Source organism: Falco punctatus (assembly GCF_963210335.1).
Source record: "Falco punctatus genome assembly, chromosome: 1".
In the NCBI taxonomy this organism is placed as follows: domain Eukaryota; kingdom Metazoa; phylum Chordata; class Aves; order Falconiformes; family Falconidae; genus Falco; species Falco punctatus.
The window spans coordinates 67,047,039-67,067,995 of record NC_137580.1 but is presented as its reverse complement, the minus strand read 5'-3'; the positions used below and the strand labels follow the sequence as shown (position 1 = coordinate 67,067,995).

General features: G+C 42.0%; 1 protein-coding gene across 1 annotated transcript in view; it reads left to right on the top strand.

The window, feature by feature from the left end:
• The window catches only part of ENPEP (glutamyl aminopeptidase), a 94,560-nt gene that overhangs the window by 50,506 nt on the left and 23,097 nt on the right, over window positions 1-20,957 (top strand). Inside the window, exons 11-20 of the mRNA XM_080400888.1 lie at window positions 5,921-6,000; window positions 7,905-8,032; window positions 8,146-8,201; window positions 9,006-9,156; window positions 9,895-9,968; window positions 10,061-10,162; window positions 10,272-10,442; window positions 13,006-13,146; window positions 13,976-14,054; window positions 14,311-20,957. The exon at window positions 14,311-20,957 is cut by the window's right edge and continues 23,097 nt beyond it. Coding sequence (XP_080257014.1) covers window positions 5,921-6,000; window positions 7,905-8,032; window positions 8,146-8,201; window positions 9,006-9,156; window positions 9,895-9,968; window positions 10,061-10,162; window positions 10,272-10,442; window positions 13,006-13,146; window positions 13,976-14,054; window positions 14,311-14,460 — 1,132 coding nt within the window. The 3' untranslated portion in view covers window positions 14,461-20,957. The remainder of the gene's footprint in view (window positions 1-5,920; window positions 6,001-7,904; window positions 8,033-8,145; window positions 8,202-9,005; window positions 9,157-9,894; window positions 9,969-10,060; window positions 10,163-10,271; window positions 10,443-13,005; window positions 13,147-13,975; window positions 14,055-14,310) is intronic.

The window sequence follows — 20,957 nt, the reverse complement described above, 5'->3', positions numbered from 1 at the left end:
GTAAGTAAGCTTAATCGAGGGGCCCAACTTCAATACCTCTATTCAAATGCCTGTAGCATGGGGAATAAACAAGAGGAGTTAGAGATGTGCATACACTTGCAGAGCTATGATCTTATTGGCATCACAGAGACACGATGAGATGGCTCCTGTGACTGGAGTGTTGGAATGGAAGGATGCAGGCTCTTGGGGAAGGACAGGCAGGGGAGACAAGGAGGGGGTGTCACCCTCTATGTCAATGACCAGCTGGAGTGCATGGAGCTCCACCTGGGGATGGATGAGGAGCCAACTGAGAACTTATGGGTCAGGATCAAAGGGAGGGCAAGGACAGGTGACAGTATAGTTGGGGTCTGCTGCAGGCCACCTGAGCAGGAGGAACAAGTAGGGAGCCACCTCATATTCTCAAGCCCTGGTCCTCAGGGGGGGACTTCAACTACCCCGATACCTGTTGGAGGGACCACACAGCAGGGTATAAGCAATGCAGGAGGTTCCTGGAATGCATTGATGGTAGCTTCCTTCTCCAAGTGATAGAGGAGCCAAGGAGGAGAGGCACTGTGCTGGACCTTGTTCTCACCAACAAGGAGGGGCTCATGGGGAAAGTGAAGCTCAAGGCAGCCTTGGCTGCAGTGACCATGAAATGGTGGGGTTCAAGATCCTTAGGGCAAAAGGAGGGTGCACAGCAAGATCGCTACCTCGGGCTTCAGGAGAGCTGACTTTGGCCTCTTCAGGGATCTGCTTGGTAGAGTACCATGGGATAAAACCCTGGAGAGAAGAAGGACCCAAGAAAGCTGGTTAATATTCGAGGGCCACCTCCTCCAAGCTCAGGAGCGATGCGTCCCAACACAGAGGAAGTCAGGCAAAAATGCCAGGAGGCCTGCATGGATGAACAAGGAGCTCCTGGACAAACTCAGACACAAAAAGGCAGCCTACAGAGGGTGGAAGGAAGGACAGGTAGCCCAGAAGGAATACAGAGAAACTGTCCAAGCAGCCAGGGATCAGGTTAGGAAACCTAAAGCCTTGATAGAATGAAATCTGGCCAGGGACACCAAGGACAACAAGAAAAGCTTCTATAGGTACGTTGGTGACAAAAGGAAGACTAGGGAAAATGTGAGCCTACTCCGAAAGGAAACTGGCATGGGTTACCTGGGACATGGAGAAGACTGAGGTAACTCAACAATTTTTTGCCTCAGTCTCTACCAGAAAGTGCTCCACCCACATCACCCAAGTCGAAAAAGGTAAAGGCAGGGACTGGGAGAATGAAGAACTGCCCACTGCAGGAGAAGATCAGGATCAAGATCTTCTAAGGAACCTGAAGGTGCACAAGTCTATGGGACCTGACAAGATGCACCCACAGATCCTGACAAAACTGGCAGATGAAGTGGTTAAGCCACTATCCGTCATATTTGCCATCATGGCAGGCCGGTGAAGTTCCCACTGGCTGGAAAAAGGGAAACATAACCCCCATTTTTAAAAAGGGAAAAAAGAAGACCTGGGGAACTACAGGCCACTTAGACTCGCCTCTGTGCCTGGCAAGGCCATGGAGCATGTGCTAATGCACATGGGAAACAAGGAGGTCATTGGTGACAGCCAACATGGCTTTACTAAGGGAAAATCATGTCTGACAAATCTGGTGGCCTTCTATGACACGGTTACAGCACTGATGAATAAGGGAAGAGAAATTAATATCTACCTGGACTTGTGCAAAGTATTTGACGCTGTCCTACATGACATGCTTCTGTCTAAACTGGAGAGATATGGATTTGATGGATAGACCACTTGGTGCATAAGGAATTGGCTGGGTGGTTGCACTTAGAGTTGTGGTCAACACCTCAATGTACGAGTGGCAACCAGTGACAAGTGTGTTCCTCAGGGGTCGGTTTTGGGACTAGTGCTGTTTAATATCTTTCTCAGCGACATGGACAGTGGGATTCAGTGCACCCTCAGCACGGTTGCTGACAACACCAAGCTGTGTGGTGCAGTTGACACACTGGAGAGAAGGGATGCCATCCTGAGGGACCTTGACAGGCTTGAGAGGTGGGCCCGTGTGAACCCCATGCAGTTCAACAACACCAAGTGCAAGGTCCTGCACGTGGGTCGGTGCAGTCCCAAGCACAGATACAGATACCGGCTGGGGGATGAAGGGATTGAGAGCAGCCCTGTGGAGAAGGACTTGGGGGTGTTGGTTAATGAGAAGCTCAGCATGACCTGGCAATGTGCGTTTGCAGCCCAGAAAGCCACATGTACCCTGGGCTGCATCAAAAGAATTATGGTCAGCAGGTTGAAGGAGGTGATTCTCCCCTTCTCATGAGACCCCACCTGGAGTACTGTGTTCACCTCTGGGGTCTCCGATATAGGCAGGACAATGGACCTGTTGCAGCGAGTCCAGAGGAGGGCCATACAGGTGAGAAGAGGGCTGCAGCACCTCTCCTATGAAGACAGGCTGAGAGAGCTGGAGCTGTTCAGCCTGGAGAAGAGAAGGCTCCGGGGGGACCTTATAGCAGCCTTTCAGTACCTAAAAGGGGGCCTACAAGAAAGCTGAAGAAGGACTTTTTAGTAGGGCCTGCAGTGAAAGGACAAAGCATAATGGTTTCAAACTAAAAGAAGGTAGATTCAGATTAGGTATTAGGAAGAAATTCTTTACTGTGAGAGTAGTGAGGTGCTGGAACAAGTTGCCCAGAGCAGCTGTGGATGCCCCATCCCTGGCAGTGTTCAGGGCCAGGCTGGATGGGGCTCTGAGCAACGTGCTCTAGTGGAAGGTGACCCTGCCCATGGCAGGGGGGTTGGATCTAGATGATCTTTAAGGTCCTTTCCAACACAAATCATTCTATGATTCTATTCAGGACAGATGGGATACTGTATAGGAACATATTTGTTAATTAACAGATGCCTAACCTGATGGGAAATGAACCCTACCCAGTGGGTTGTTAGACCTGCACAGTAAAACGGCTCGGCTGCACTATGGCATTAACCAGCTGACTAACTGTTCAGAGCTTGCATTGTGTTATATTTAGCCAGTTCCAATTTTGAGGCAATGCAACTTTGCTAACATTTCAGTGAAAGAGATTCAAATTAACCCATATTAGGAAGGTTTCAGTCCTTGAACTAGCCCAATCAACTAAACCAGTAAAATTTCCTGTGTGAACCAGAACTAAATCTACCCAAATGCACTTTTCCATTACTTCTACTAGGTATTTTAATACAAAGAGAAGAAAAGAAGAAAAAAAAAAAAAAAAAAGGAGAAAATGAAGAAACAGCTGTGGCCAGTTTATTTCTTTTTGATTAAAAGGAAAAAACTTGAGCAATGAGAAGGCCCACAGTATTGGCAGTTTTGGAGAGGTATCAAAAGACTTGGGATGAGGTAGTTACCTGTTTATTTGCAACACTGTATTTCTCCCAACATAAGCAGAGGAGTGTGCAGGCTTTTGAAGCAGCTTTAGCTGCAAACTACAACATCGTGCCATATGAAGGCTGGTGTTACAAAGTATTCAGGCAAAAATACTTCTTTGTGTTACAAATTTTGACTCACTGCACTATGCTCTAGGGTAGCAGCCTCAGGAATCCTACTTTTGTTTGACTTCAAGACTTAAAGTACATTGCCGTTTCTTGAGTAGAAATCCCAGCACTGTTCCTACCTTAACCTGTCAAGAAGCTGAGCTGTGTGCTGCCCCTGCTATTCTCAAAGTAAAAGGGGAATTTTTTTTCTGAAATGTAGGTTTTATAAATTACTTCAAAATAAAATGCATTAATATATACGATAATGCTGATATTATCTATCCGGAAACAGACTTACTCCCTTGACTAAAAGTCAATCCACTGAAAATCAATACCTCCTCTTTCCACCTTTACAAATGGGGATAAGGAAGCTCCTGAAGAGATCCTGCCCTAGATGGGAGAGGCCTATTTCATGTCCAGGTGTGGAGTTTTGATTTAAGCATTGAAAACTCTGGGCCTTCTGTATGCTTTACTCTCTGAATCCTGCAGAGATAGTCTCCTGAGCTGCCTGCTTGTTTCAAGCTTGTCTGTCTTGAGAGGTCCTCTCCTGCATGATGGCACTCAAAAGAAATAGAAATTCAAAAACTTGTGCTCTTAATAGAGCTGCTGTACAAATATATAGCTACAGCATAGCATGTCAGGAACACATCCTCAATACGCACAGTCAACAGGACAGTTATTGTATCTTATGCTCAGGAAAAGTACTTATGTATGTAATCCCAGGAACATATAACGAAAACTAAATAGAATCCCCTTCATTAAATGCATTTACAAAACCAGGGTTTAAAAAAAAATCTTTTATGTGCTTTCTCTTGGGGTAACACAATACTGGAGCTTCTGGCTAAACAATAACCTCTCTAAACTCCATGGCAGTAAGCTCCGTAAAAGAACTAGTAAAATCTAGAAGCGTATAAATCTTTTAAGATATTTTTGTTCAGAAGATGCAAAACAATAGCTGATCTTTCTTCCCAGAGGCATCAGAGAGATCATAGCCTTCATTTTGATATGTTTTGGAAGTTAATGACAATTCACTTAATTCAGGGTGGTAAAGACAACTCAGGTTTTCCTGTAGCGTTTGTCACCAGGGGGTTTAAGATGGAAGAAAAATCTCCCTGGGATGGACTGTAATATACTAACATGAACAGCAGTTAATTGCTCAAAAAGGCTTAATAATTTTAGCAGCCCTATGCAGGTACATTCATGGCATGCTCTTCCATCCTACTTCCCTGACTGCCTGGTTACGATCTTGGTCAGGCTGTGCTGTGGCTCCCTTCCAGGCCAAACATCTCAGCTTTGTCCTGGGCATGCCCCAGAGCGAGGAGCCTGCACCTAACCCCTGAAGGTGTTTATGAAATTGAAGAGCAAGAGGTAAGGACACATTTGGCTCCCAGTGCTTTATCATAGAGGAATTAGGGTTGTCTTGGAGAATGAAAACAGGCTGGAAAAGGCAAGAGGTCCTACTGACTGTATGGCAGTGGTTGCTTAAGCTCTTTCAGTTTTACCATCTGTAAAACAGGTTTCATAATACTTCACCACTTAATTCAAGTCAGCGTTGCAAAGATTAACTGGTGTCTGCACAAAGCCCTAGACACATCAACATTAACACTGACACCAACCATCCACACATGATCAACTTTTACTAAATTAATTGTTTTGTACACTGTTAGATTATTATCTGACATGACATGAAGATACTGCTTAGCAGGGCTGCATTTTCCAGAGCGGTAGTAATAAGCTACACAGTATAGCACAATGAAAGTTCATTCACATGACCTCTCTCTGATTATGGGTAAATGTTACCCTTTCCAGCGTATGGAGTCACCAAGAGGTGACTGAGAGCATTCAGAAGGACATGGCCCTAAGTTCCATTGATTTTCAGGAGAGAAAAAAAAAAAAAATGAACTAGATAAATTGTGCAAATTTCAGACTTAACTTTAGGCACGTAATTAACACAGTGCCTTATTAACTTGACTAATACATCAACATCAAACACTGGAAAAAATCCTACTCCACTCCCTTGTTCAGTCCACAAGATGCCTTTTGAGAACTATTGATAAATACAAAGTATTAAGACAAGCTACTGCTATTCTTTATCTGTAGAACACGAACACACTCAGGCACTTCATGTTTTTTATTTTGCTTTTCAGGGAATATAACTGTCCCAATCATACCACACCAATATCTGACATTTTGTTGCCTGAATAGAGTATCCTAACACAGAAACATCTTTACAGCATAAACAACAGCTACTGGTAAAATGCAGTGCTTTGTTACAAGGGATATTTAGTAAATGTGTATGTACCTAAGTACACAGTTGGCTTCATAAAACAAGATGTAAGCATTAAAACAAATAAAAAGATACACTGGAGTTTTACCTTTAGCATTTGGTTTCAAATGTCATTTGTTTCTCTTTCCCTTTAAATAATTTCAGCTACAAATGGAATATACCAGTGAAATGGAGACTTGGGAGTTCAATAAATTATACTTTCTACAACACATCAGATTCTGCAGGTAAATTTCCCCTTCTCTTCTAAGAATAATGAATGGATAAAGCTTTTCAATGTCCTTAACAAGAAATAAAATACAGAATTAACTTTCATACTCTTCTGTTTTCAAATCCGGGAACCAGCACACAGCTTGTTGGGCTGAAGTTAGTAGTCATTTCTGCAGTAAGCTGATTATTTCCCCTGTACACACATTATGTCAGTTTAGGCTCAATTCAGTAAAGTGCTTAAGCATGTATTTAAATCCAGTCCTATTCAAGGAAGGATCTAAGCATACTTTTAATTATGGTGTACTAAAATCAATGGGACTTAGATATACTCTTTGTCTAGTCTAAGAGGTGAAGCGAGAGACTGATGAATACATCTGTGGCATGCTAAACTGGCAATCTGAATTCAGTTAAAGAAAAAGATCTATAAATGATTACAGACATTTTCTAATGCTGATTTCAGGACTGAGGAAATACCTACAAGGGTATTTTTGATGATTGTTCTATTATGCAGTCAAATCTGAATTTCTTATTCTACAACTCTAGTGGCTAAAAATGGGGTGGGGGGAGAAAGAAAAATTACTGATTTTTTGAGTTTTTACATTCTGTCACTGGAATTTCAGAAATATTACAATCAGCTCTTCTGTTCTTGTACTTGTTTGAATGTTACCTATTTAAAATGTAATTTGTCTTGTTATTTTGCTTTTTTTTTACCTGGTTGCCTTTAGTATCTATGCAAAAGCAAACAAAAAAGCCTGTGTCATAGAGTCATAGAGTATTAGAATATCTTGAGTCGGAAGGGATCCATAAGGATCATCAAGTCCATGGCTTGGTGCTGTGGGGAGCCTGTTCCAGTGATTTGCCACCCTTTCAGTGAAGAACCTTTTCTTAATGTCCAATCTGAACTTCCCCTGATGCAGCTTCATTCCATTTCTTCATGTCATGTCATATGGCTGGTCGCCAAAGAGAGGATATCAGCACCTCCCCCTCTGCTGCCCCCCTTGAGGAAGTTGTAGGCTACAATGAAGTCATGATGAAAGTCAGAGATTAACATAAAGAAATTTTCCTTCTCTAACTTCCACATGACATTACAGTGGGCTGCAACGGGCTGTTAACTTGACTTGCAGAGGCATGATCAGGTGCTTACTTTTACACCAGTAAAAATCTTAGCTAGTAGGGCAAACAGCAACTGTAGGGGGGGGAAATGCCTTTTGAAATACCTTGTCTGTATGAGTCATCCAAAAAGAAAAGTGCTTTTAACTCCAGCCACTCTCAATCCACAAACTTAAGAAAACTGCTTTCAATAGGCAATAGAAAAACTTTCATAACTAGCAGCACCAACTGGACCAGGACAAACTTCTGAGATAGGAACATTTTTCAAAGATTCATTTTAAATGGGAAAATCCTTCATTATGAGTGCTAGAGTAAAGTCTCAGGCTATTTTGTAATTCCTTTATGTATAGCTAAAAAAGTTGAATCAGGGAAGAGTACAGGGAAGGAAATCCTTAAAAAATTGGTTGAAATAAACTGAAAAATGAAACTAATGGAGAATAAAATACAAGAACTTTAAAACTAATAGTAAACATGAGGGTGAAAACCTTTTTAAAAGATATTTGCAAGAACTCATTCTTTAGGATTTTTTGCTTTTTACAATGACACTAATTTTCACAATGATCTCCATTTTAAAGCTAACAAACTATCTAGCCCAAGTAATTACCACAATTCATTAGTCTAAGACAACTGCTGACACTCATTAAAGTCTACAATAACTCATCTTTACTCACAACTATTTAAAAAAATAAAATTAAGGTTTGGATCTTATTTTTATGTTCATTAAAACCAAATACTACTTTTAGAGTCAAGCAATCTCCATTGAGTTCTGTGTCATAGAAGACGCACAAACTGATCACTGTTTGTTTTTCAGGAATTGGAATAGCATCACCTCCTAATACTTTTGTGAACGTTAATCCAGGCCACATTGGATTTTACCGGGTGAATTATGATAGTCAAAACTGGGCCAGGTTAAGCACTCTTCTGGTCAGCAACCACACAGTGAGTGTTATAACATTAACTGTCTGGTAGGTCTCTTACAGAGGTCTGTAGAGGCTATTTTTTCTGCAAATACTCTATATATTCTTGATCACTCTTTTCCTCTTTTCACACAGGATTTTTCAGCTGCTGACCGTGCAGGGATTTTGGATGATGCCTTTTCTTTAGCTAGGTAAACTCATTCCCTGCAGAGATTTCAACACAAGCTCTTCACTTCCCATTGCCTATTAATTAGAATTAAGTTAGGTGGTTGAAAGAAAATTTCTGAATTTGTTACAGGATTTTATTTGCTTATGTTGTCCTTCAAAAGGGGCAAATTCAAGTAGGCATTGGCAACTTGCAGTGCCAATGCAGTAAAGAGAAATGCCCCCCTTCAGTGGCAGAAAAAAAGAGGGCTTTAATTGCACATGTCTTAGAAAGGGGAAATTTTGACATGTAAGTAACAATAATAGAAGCACTCCAGAAGAAATTGGGTGTCCAGAAAATCAGAGGCATGCCTACAATGCATAGCATGGCATTAGGAAGTTACCATCTCAGCTATCTCGTTTAGAAACTTGCCTGGAAACTTCTAGTTCTTGTACCCAGCCATGCTGTCAGAGATAAAACTTTAGGCGACCTTCTGTGACAGCCTGTAAGTCTGAATCTCCTTAGCCTTTCAGGATGTCTCCAGAGCTAGCAATTTGTTCTTGTGTGACAGGGGTTAATGTAGTCAGTTGACGACTACCCGCTTCTGGGCACACTGGGCTGCTGCACAATGTGAGCAGCCTCCTCACAGCAGTGAGAGCTCCTGTGGTTAGGCGTTGATCAACAGTGGTCCTCAGTGGTCTCTTTGGAAAACATCTCCCAAATTACATTCCAGACTATTTTCCCCCTCCCAGGATTTATTATTTCAGACCTTCTAAAATAAATAGTGTTCTAATATCTTCAGTTCTTCAAATTCATTAAAATAACAAAAGTTATGTTTCTCCTTTCACAGACCTAGACTTGTGAATTATTCTGTTCCCCTGGAGCTCACAAGATACCTAACAAATGAAACAGACTATTTACCTTGGCATAGAGTTATATCGTCTGTAACTTACGTCGCAAACATGCTTGAAGATGATACAAATCTCTATCCCCGGTTTCAGGTGATGAAGAAAAAAAATATTCCTGCATGGTACCACTGGATCTGTAACAGTAATAATATCATGTTACAAGTGATTTTTCAATGTTGCTGAGCTATCAGTATTTACTTTTTGTTACTGTACTGTTTAAAAAGTGCTGAAAACTTCTTAGTACTGTTCTGAGGATCACCTGGATTCTCAATTCAGGACTATTCACTTGGAGGAAAGAAATTATGCCTAATTATTCTTATAATCCATCACCATAAGTCACAGTACAGACTTTTTTTAGTCAAGGCTGTCCTGCATCCAGTAAAGTATATATAGGGCAGCACAATCTCTGACACCTGTCCTCAGCATAACGGATGGCTATAGCTCAATGTGACAGTAAGCAGGTTTGTTAGGTGACTTAACGTGCTGAACATGATTTAATGGTCACCAAAATAAGTGCGTCATGAACTCAGTATTATCTCAGGAAAACAGTTGTGGCAGTGTGTCCTTGCTGCATCCCAACCTTCATTTGAGTACACAGATAAGGCTGGAGAGAAGCAGGTTACCTTTGTCATAGCTGCATATCGGTATTGCAGGCATTCAGCCTTGGCCTGCTGTGGTGATCTGGAAAGATTGTGCTTGTGTGTGTTTGTGTTACTTTTTGTTGAAGAGGTGCTAGTTCTGGGAAAAATGAAGGAAAACAAAATATGAATACAAATATATTATTCTTTAAAGAAATCTACACAAGTAACCAACCCTCCTTTTCTCTCTCAGGAATATTTTCGCCAACTGGTAAAACCCACTGTGAATCAACTGCAGTGGAATGATACAGGAGGCCATTTGGAGAGGTTGAACGATCTTTTCTTTTTTTTCCTTCTCAGATTATTGATGGATTCAAAGAATGGTAAGCAGTAGGAAAATTTATCTCTCTCTTTTAAAGGCTTCTTCGTGCATCTGTTCTAGACTTTGCCTGCAGTATGGATGACACAGAATCTTTGAATAATGCTTCTCAACTATTCAAGCAATGGCTACAAGGACAAACGTGAGTGCTCACAGCTTTTGTGGCTGGTGAAGAACACAGCATGTGACTTGGTCACAGATCTCAAGCAAGAAAGGGGAAAGAATATTCAAGTACCGTTTCTTTACTTTAGAATTCCTGCAAATCTCCGACTCCTAGTATATCGCTATGGGATGCAGAACTCAGGCGATGAGTCATCATGGAATTACATGTTCCAGAAATACCAAGAAACTTCACTAGCACAAGAAAAAGAAAAGCTGCTGTATGGCCTGGCATCAGTGAAGAACATCACCCTTTTGGACAGGTAATTTAAATACACAAATGTTTTTCTTTCCCTACAGAAGCAACTGGTCACTGTTTGGTCATTCGCCTCTCCTCTCTCCTGTGCTGTCATTTTTGTCAGATTACACCATGAGGAATGCAACACATTTGCAAGATCAGTTATCTAACACCCCTCCTCTGACAGTGTACTATAGTAGAAAAAAGACTTGCTCCTTTAGTGGAAAGATATTGGACACATGGTAGTTTCTGCACACAATCAACAGCCTTCAGCTCTTCCAACACTGCCTTCACCCTCTGTACTTTTAGCTGCCTAATAGTTAAGCATTAGGAGAAAATTAGCCATCTATGTTTCCACTATAATCAGTGAAGGGAGGTAGGACCGCCAGAGCACTGTTTACCCCAGACCAGGAAAGCGACTTAAGGGTTGCTTTTGGGTGTTGACAGTCACTTCCCATTGGCTACAGAGGGAGCTTGCTTAAATTAGATGTCTACCTTCTAAGTAGCCAAGATTAGGCAAACAACTTTAAGCAATTGTCACTATCAGTCCTATGAAGACATCCATGTGAAGTCACAATGCTCCCTGAAGTGCTGTGCAGAGGCACTTGAGCTAGAACCAGAAATTATGTATCCATGCCGCCATGGTGGTGACGAGGAGTCTGGATATTGCCCCAGGCTGGTCCAGCTGTCAGACTGGGCAAGCTTCTCCCCAAAATACTGCTCTGCATAGACACACCAGCTTCTTTAAACTTATCTGATAATTTTGCATGTAGTTGTATCATGTAGCAAAGATGCAGACAAACATCTAAAAAAAAACTAGGGCCTTTCACCACTTTGTTGGAGCCTTATCTAAATATCATAAGATCATAGAATCATAAAATCATAGAACAGTTTGGGTAGGAAGGGACCTTAAAGATCATCTAGATCCAACCCCCCTGCAATTGGCAGGGACACCATCCACTAGAGCACGTTGCTCAGAGCCCCATCCAGCCTGGCCCTGAACACTGCCAGGGATGGGGCATCCACAGCTGCTCTGAGCAGCCTGTGCCAGCGCCTCACCACCCTCACAGTGAAGAATTTCTTCCTAATACCTGATCTGAATCTACCCTCTTTTAGTTTAAAACCATTACCTTTGTCCTTTCACTACAGGCCCTACTAAAAAGTCTGTCCCCATCTTTCTTATAAACACCCTCTAACTATTGAAAGGCTGCTATAAGGTCCCCCTGGAGCCTTCTCTTCTCCAGGCTGAACAGCTCCAGCTCTCTCAGCCTGTCTTCATAGGTGAGGTGCTGCCGCCCTCTTCTCACCTCCATAGCCCTCCTCTGGACTCCCTGCAACAGGTCCATTGTCCTGCCTATTTTGGGGACCCCAGAGGTGAACACAGCACTCCAGATGGGGTCTCACGAGAGCCAAGTAGAAGGGGAGAATCACCTCTCTCAACCTGCTGGCCTTGCTTCTTTTGGTGAAGCCCAGGATTCAATGGAACAAGATAAGATGGAGCAGTCTCTGCCTGGAAAAGTTCCAAGTGTAAACAAGATGAAGCAAGGATGTATAGTAGGCTCAGGAAAAGTAAACATATGAGTCAAAGTAATTAGAATAGTGGTAGGAGGCAGCTGTATTCCTAAATTCTTCTGACCACAACAGCCATAGTCTAAAGCCATTCAGTAATCGCTGACATGATCAAGACATTAATTAATTAGCTAGATGAACCTGTACTTGAAGAAAATAAAAATAGCCCCTAAAGCAGGGAGAACTTGTCTCTAATTTACTATTAAAATAACAAGGAAGGATAAAAGAGCAAACAGGTTGAGGAAATTGTCCCTTACATGTAGGAAAAAAAAGAGACAGTCCTTAATCCCAGCACACAAGAGCTTAAGGGTGTTCTTCTGCAGCTGACGCTGTGAAGCCATGACCATGCTACTCATCTCCCTCTGCAAATGTGCATGCTGAGGGATCCCTCCACTCTGTCAGTCAAAACCACCTGTGCTGCAACTGGAACTATAACCGCAGCACTTGCAGGCATGCTATGCCCAAATGTATTTTAATTTTGTGTGGATAAGAGTTTCAAACAAACATCACAGATGTCAGTGTGAGCAAGCCAGCTATGTGTGTACTTATGGTCACCATAAGATCTTGTAGCCTGGACTACTACTTTTTTGGCAATTGGCTACACAAACAGGCTGGACTACTGACTGATCCAATCTTCTTTTCACTACTTGATTAAAATATAGGAAAAATCATGGGGGTTGGCTATTTTCAAGAAACTTTGAGCTATAAACCCTACTTACTTTCTAAAGAGATCCCTAACTTCAGGTTTCTTTCAACACAATTATCTCTTAACACAGTTATCAATGGATGCTTACATTTTAGATCAGTGTACTTCACCTTTAAAATGATGTAGACAAAAATAATAATCCTGTTTGTCAATGAGCTGTTGACTGGTGGCAAATACTTGAGAAATACAGACATTAGCATTGCATTATTTCTCATTATCGTAAGTTAAGTCTACACAGAAAGTGTTAACTTTCATGTTGCTTTCCACGGTCTTTATGAAAGGCTCTCATTGATTTTTATGGCATTTCCCTTAGGTATCTGAAATACATTTACAACACCAGCCTCATCAAAAGCCAAGATGTGTTTACAGTCCTGAGATACATCTCACATAACACCTATGGAAAAACGATGGCCTGGGACTGGATACGACTTAACTGGCAGTACTTGGTTGACAGGTATGCTACTGAACTCAGTGGAAACGTTAGGTCTACATCCATCTGTATATCTCATTATATGCCATGCTTTTCTATATTTTCACTATACAGCTATAATCACTGGCCTTTGCATAATGAAAACTGAAAGCATATTCAACACAATTATATCCATCTGCTGTGAAAAAGTACTTTGCTGTTAACTTGAAAACCATTCTTTCCCTAAATGATCACTAGCAATAAATGGTGATTAAAAAGTACAGAAAGTTGTATCAAGGCCATAGACATCTGATTACTGCATGGAAATTAGTCAGTCATGTCTCCATTCTTTCTATCCATTTCATAACAAGACAGTGTATAGAATATTTTAAAATTCCTTCTACTGGTAAAAGCAAGCAGCAGATGTACAGACAAGCAGTGGAAGTAAGAGCAAACGTTTTAGCTTTGCTCCTCCCTATTTGAGCGACTTCTCTTTCCTTCCTTCTTTCTAAGCACAGAAACAAAGTGTGGTGAGGGCACAGAAACAAAGTACACCTGCAAGCCTAGAACTGTGAACCGGACAGCATTTGTTTTGCTGAGCAGCAATATACCTAATTACCATCACGAGACAATAAGTCATTAATTAAAAAAAAAAAATCCCCCAGAATAGGTCGCTCCATTAGTAAACATACTTGAAAACACCACAGATATTGTATAGGAGTACTATTTTTCAAGTATTTCCAAAACCACCGAAATCTGAGTGCCTCTGTTTTATTGTAGTGGAGTTAGAAGTTTAAGCTTCCAATAACTGTTTGTGCCTTTTCTTTTTTTAACAGTTTTGCATCAAACATAACTTATTAAATTGTTTCTCTAGATTCACTATCAATGACAGAAACCTTGGCCGAATAGTAACTATTACCCAAACCTTCAACACTGAGCTCCAGCTATGGCAGGTACGGTGACAGCTTTTCTCTTGGTTTTAAGTCAATCTATTTAACAATATACTGGCTAGGAAACTTGGCTTTTTATCCTCTAAATGTGTAAAGCAGCATGAGTTATTGTAAAACTATCCCAGTCTCTGGGATACTAGCCTGAGCTTAAATATCTTTCCCAGCCAAAACTGCCCTTGACCAGGTCCCTATAAAAAGCCACTTGCCCAATAGCAGTGTTATTTGCGTCAAGTCAATTCCTTTTCTCTCTCTTTTCCAGATGCAAAATTTCTTTGAGAAATATCCTAATGCTGGGGCAGGAGAATTGCCCAGGAGTCAGTCAGTTGAGCAGGTGAAGAACAACATTGAATGGCTAAAAGTAAACAAGAAGGAAATACAGTTGTGGCTAGAAGCACAGTCAGGCCCTTAAAGTCTTTGTTAAAAATACCAGGCACTCATGCTGGGCACTCAGATCCTCAGAGATATTTAGCAATGTGGATTTCTCACCTAGGTACCTTAAAGGACCAAGGCCTAATATTTTTTCTACAAAACTCAGGAGACCACTGCCAGGCAATGTTTGTGTAGCTGCTGAGCAGGAATAGCTTTATATTTTGAGAGATGAATTTGCCTGAACAAACAGGACAAATGTTTAAAGCTACTCAAGGCAGAAGTGATGACAGAACTGGGATCCTCACTAATCAGGCTGGTCTCACTGCTGAAAAGCTACTTCTTGGTTCACACAGAAGTATACCTAGTACACTCAGGGATTCCTTTCCAAGTGCACCTCATAGGAGCTTTCTCCTGAAGGAAAGGGAATTAAGCAGTAATTTCAACATTGTCTGAAAATCATCCCCTATATTTATAGCTGTAAAAATTCTACATTCGGGGTTCAGCTTTGCATTCTAATACTACAGAAAGGCCAGTAAAGCTTCTCTCTGCATTGATTTCTGAAGTTCAACTACCAGTACACAAGGGATCAATATTATCATCTTCTTTTTCAATGTAATTAGCTGGGATTCTGTACCTTGAGGTAGGGGTTGTCTTGGTTATTTTTGTCTTATTACTAAATCTTCTCAAAAGAACTTGTGGCAGCCATTACTGCAAATAAGATGTATGGTACTGTTTCCTATCTTAGGGAAAAAATAAAATTTAAAATTTACCTGGAAATCTCAGTGTCTTTTTAATAAGGTGGTAAAACTGCCTGGCATACAGAAAAGCAGCTGTTACTTAGCCCAGCTATGCTATGCATATAGCTTCAGTGACTTTTGAGGGGGAAAAATCTATTATTTTCTCTGAGAAAATTATTTTAAAAAAAAAAAAGGCAAATTCAGGCAGAGGGGACAGATGAGTCCCACTGCTGCAATTCAGTCTACTGAAGAAGTACAGGCAGCAAAGAAACAACTCTCAGTCCCCAGTCCCCCTGCCTCTGTGATGCTGGAGAAAGCAGTGCCTGCCCCTCCCAAGCTGGGAGCTAGAGTGCCTTGGAGCATCCAAGCTTCCATATGCTGTGTCCTGACACAGTATGGGCAGCAGACACGAGCAGCAGCCCCATCTTCCTTGCCTTCTTGCTGGTCTCCTGAGTGGAAAGGCAGAGCAGAAGGGAACCAGCTAGAGGCAGTCCCTGTCCGGATGCCCTGGGAGCAGGACCACAGAGCACTTCACAGTAGGTAGCCCTGGGAGAGTTAGGCATAGCTGTCAGGAAATTCTGCTGTCGGATGGGAGAACAGAAGCATGAAAAAGCATTTCTTTACTTTTCATCCTGCAATGCTATTCAAAGGGAAAGCTAGAGATGTTGAGGAGATGGCTGTAATGTACAGAAACCCTGGGGTACAGGCTCTGCCTGCTCTGGGCCTTGGTACAGCACAGAGGGCTCCAGAGAAGCTTATACAGCTCCAGATGGAAACACATTATCCCACTCCCCCAGGAGATTCAAGGCTGATACTGTTTTGGGTCTCTCCCTAGATACCCAAAGAGCTGTAACAAGCCCAGACAAATCTGGTGACCGAGTTAGTTGTCTTGTCAAAGGAAAATGTCAGTCATTTGCCTCCTGCAAACAAAACATGACAGGATTTTGACTAACAGTGGTTACAGCTTGCTACAGATGCCAGCTGCTCTTTAAGGTAAAGAGGTGGCAAAGGGCCAGGCAATTTCTTCTAGTTTTTCCTCTTCCTCAGATTCACACACAGAGGACAGTGAAAGTGAAGCAGTTGCCCACACCCAAACTACGCTCAGTACACAGGGAGCAGGCTGTCCTTGGGTAGCTGCCTGCTCAGTAGGACATATGCCAACTTGCCTTCATGATTTTACAGTTTTGATGAGTGAATTGAAGAAGCAGGAGCCAAACAACTCTCTTGGTTTCAAGGGTCACAAACTGGTTTGGTAACATCTCACTGTAATACTAGCAGCATGTTGTATCACTGTGACTATACAATAGTATGATCAGCTCAAAAAAATCTTCTGTGCACTGCCAGTGCTGTGTGTTTTAATTGAAGGGTTTTAACTAGAGCTGGACATGATGTGCAACAATGCAAAACCAATATGAAGATGTTCAGCACATAGCTCAGTTGTTTTCCCTTTCAGAGAAGATTCAATAAAATTTCACAGAAAGCACTGGTTCTCTATTCATATGCTTCTACCACAATTTGCTGTAGAAAGAAAAGTACGAGTACTACGGGAATGGTACAAGACTAAGTAGCTCCTTTAAGAATTTTATATCCTTTCTTACATGTAGCCCCTACTACCACTGAGTGGGATCAGGCTGCCCAATGTTGTTGGCTACAGTAATAGACTTTCATCAAGGAAAACATAACAAGCAATGAAAATTTTCTGTGGTGCTGGGAAGCTATAGCAAAAGCAGCCTTCATCCAAACCACAGACATACCACTGTTCAAGACAAGACACATACTGGTAGCATTGTGTACTGCTGTAGTGGAAAAAAATTTTAGATCGATCAGAGAGAGACAACAGAAAAACACGACTGAGGCAAAAAAAACAAGCAAGAAGCCAAGAACAAACCTGAACAACGACTGGCCTCATGACCCTGAGTGAACAGAGGAGAGAAGGGGACTTAAATAGTGAACCAAGCAATTGCCACCTGTCATTTGATTCTTGCTCTGTTCAGGAAGATGGGACCACATGCAGCTTTTGTGCCTGAGCCACACTGGATCGGAAAGACATCTGACTAGTGCTTGGATACTTCTGATGTTACAGAAAGTTTAGATGGATTTCTACGCTGATCTTAAGTGGGTAGGTGACCATGGAAGTAAATCCAAAAGCCCTAGAAGAAGGCTGCTTTTATGGTAGGGTAAAGATTCTGTCAATTTAAAATAATGTTCTCTAGATTATGCAGTGCTCTTGCTACCTTTAAATGGCTCATGGAGAATGTACTGTATGGCATGTGCCTCTTTCAGACTGTTTGTCCTAGACGGATAACAAATCTGGTACATGCTAAATCTTTTGGTCAGGAACTAGTGCATTTACAAATGGTCTGTGATAAGCTTAAGAATGCCAATTTGAAACTGAATCCAAAGAAATGTGAACTGTTTTAAAAAGAGATAATTTTCCCTCGGTCATTCGATCAGCGAGGAAGGAATTTCCACTGATAAAGCCAAGTGAGGGAGTGCAGAACCAGCTGGCCCCTTAGATCCACACAGCTTTTTGAGGCTCTGCTGTTCCTATTATACTACAGCAAAAGCTATTGCACACAGTGAGGTAGACGAACACTTTGAGCTCAGTAAAGAGGGGCCACTTGTGACTGTTGCAGTGTTGCCTTACACTAGCTCTGCAAATCCTTATATCAGCCACAGCTGTGCGTCCTATAGAGCCTGAGCCCGTGTGCCCCAGGAGGCTGTAAGCCTGATAGGCACATAAAAACGCTTTATCTTGATGATTCAGGTAAAAAAACAACTGAAAACATTGTATTACTGCACAGAACAAAAAATGAATAGCACCAATGCAAATACCAAGGTGTCTACAACTTTCCAACTGAATCAGTTTCTAAAACAGCAGTTAAAATCACTACAAAGTATGCAGACATTAAAAAAAAAATCATATACATATGGTAACTCTCACTGTTGAAATAGGACATGAGTGGGAAGTATCCTGCAGTCTTCCCACAATGACCAGTGCCATTTCTTGGCTACCATCATTTTGGGTGACAAAGTCTTCCAGCAGCTTTTGGGACTCGTGGTGAGAGGGGAAAAGCTAGCTTGTGATGGACACAGGAGAGATTAGTTAAACAGGGTCAGAAGGATAGGACTTTATCCTGTTGCTAGCAGCAGCAATACCATACTGCCAGATTAAAACTTCACTTTGTGTTATATGTATCCAGTTATGAAAGTTAGTTGAACAAGGTTGTGTTTGCTTTGCCAAGTGTTTAGGCAGAAACCAGCTGACCTGGATACATTACAACTTAATATGCCACAATCTATGGCAGCTGAATGTATGCCGGTACGTGGAAAACTGGTACAGAAAGATACAGCTATCTGAGACTAAGGAAATGTTCTTCAGCTCACAGGTACTACAATGGTTCATATGGCTGTCCAGATACCTGAACTTTTCCAAGATGCACTTCAGAAAAAAACACAAATCTATTTATAAAAGCATCTGAAATGTGTTTGATTCAGATAAATGTGAGAGTTTCTGGCTTCCCAGCATATATTCTAAAGAGTTCTGAGAGAAGAGCAGATCCTGAAAAATATAACCATGCCATAGTATCTGAGAGACACCGTTCTTAAGTAGCACTCACTAGTTGTTACAGTAACCCCCCGCCACAGAAAACGATTCTGTATCAACCCTCTCTTCACAAATTGATGTCCAGAGACTGCTATCAAGCTGGCACCTGCTTGCTGGTGGTTTAATGATGCTGAAACAATATGTACAGATGTTCTCAAGTATCAGGCAGTTAGGGAAAGGAAGAGATGCAGGCATGAGAGAGGACTGGAGCCTAACTTCAAAAGAAAGACTGGGTGTCCAGAGTCATTATTCTTAGTAAGAATCAAAAGTTAACTTGAAGTAATTGTTGCAGTTATATGTGTTAACCACCATATAACCTTCACCCTAGCCTAAACCATCAATGTTAGTTTTCATTTGGAGATGGATGTGATGTCCAGGTGACCACTAAATATCCTTTCCAGCACTTTTGAATTTTTTAAATTGTTTGCAGTGAACAAGAGACTGGTCACTGAAATGGTTTCTTCCAAGGAGTGCAAAGCCAAGAACAGATCGTGAAGTTCTGCCATTCCAGAGTTCCTGTTCTGTATTGCCTGCTGTCAAATGCATTCACCCACCACAGGTCAGCAATGAAGCCTTCTGACCAGGAACTGCACACCACAGAGCTACAGAGCTCATACTTGTAGCAGCTCTGCAACTCAGGGGTATTTTTTCTGTCTTTCACAAAAAGGGAGCCTGAAACCAAACAACTGCAGGATGCTGTCTGGAGGGTAGTTAACATAGCTATTAGCCAGAGCAAAAGTTGCACAAGGTTATGGCAAAAAAGATGTTAAGACATAGGTCAAGTTCTTATAAGCCAAAACAGTTGCTGTGGTAGTCTAAGAAGCAGATTTTCCAGGTGTCTGGTGGGCAGCCAAAAACTGATTTGATTCATTTATTTTAGCAAATAGTCACTTTCAGCAAACTGAAATTATGGCCCACCCAGCTTTGTAAAGCAACTTCAGCTGGTGAAAGCACTGTGGACCTGAAGTTACAAAATCACTGATGAAAAGTCATTGTCCCCCCTGTTTCTTGGGCTGGAGCACTTGCAAAGAAAGGAAGTAGATCAAGGCTCAGTTCTGCCGCCTCCTCCTCCACAGAAATGCATATGAACTCTTCTGCACAACTACACTGGGCCTGGTCTTCCAAATTCTCCTGTGGTACTTAAATAATAGCCAGGATCAAAAGCAAATCAGTAAGTTTCTAGTTTGATGCTTCACATGGGCACCTGAGAACACAGGACTGCCAGACCCTTATATTTTATTATTACTTTAAGTAAAAATGGATGTCTTCAACAGAGGCTGCTAATAAACTCAGATCTGTATTAATAGGCCCTAAGTCTTACACCTCCTGCACAAGGTCTCCAACCACTGCATGTAAGGGACATTCCTCTCCTCCAGTGCTCTTGTAAATGCAGCCCTTCTTTTACCACCTCAAGGACCCCAAACCAAAAGGCTTAATTCTGTGAAAGGGAACATTTTGGTGTCAGGCAAGACAAGATTTCAGCTTTTCAATTCCTCAGCAGAAAACAAAGCTTCATTCAAGCTGCACAGACTCACTCCCCTCCTCCCTAGCGCAGGAGAAAAACAAACAAACAAAAATGTGCTACCCCAGCGAATGCCCCAAAATAACAGAACTGTTGGCTTCACACACAGGCTTCTGCACTCCCCAGCCAGACTGCAGCAGAGGAAAGACAAGCTCCAGACACAAAAGCGAACCAGTGCAAACTGGGAGGTGAACCAGAGCAAACTACACCCTCAGGTATCACCCTAGCCACAAAACAGAAGCACACAATTGTGCAATTTAAGAAAAGCTGATGCAAGCAGGGACTGGTTTTAATGAACACTGAGTCAATCACCGCTATTACAAAAACAGAACAGCCAGCAGAGCCAACAAGGTGTAACTAGCATTGAAACAACACAGCCGAGGGGATTGAGGGAGGGGAAAATCAGGTACGTCACCGAACAGCATGTCTTAGCTGGCTCTAGAGCGGCTCAGTCCAAAAAGTCAGGGCTAGGACGAAGGATGTTATTCATGCAAGTATGATGCTACGCTAACACGCTGATACAGAGCCTTCTGCTCTGCTATGCACCTCGGCCAGACCACTCCCCACATCCCCTACTCATGTCCGCAGAGGCACGGCTAGCTAGAAAAGAACGGAGCAGGGCAAGAAATATTTGGCCATCTTTGCAATTTGGAAGACTGGAGAACACCTCA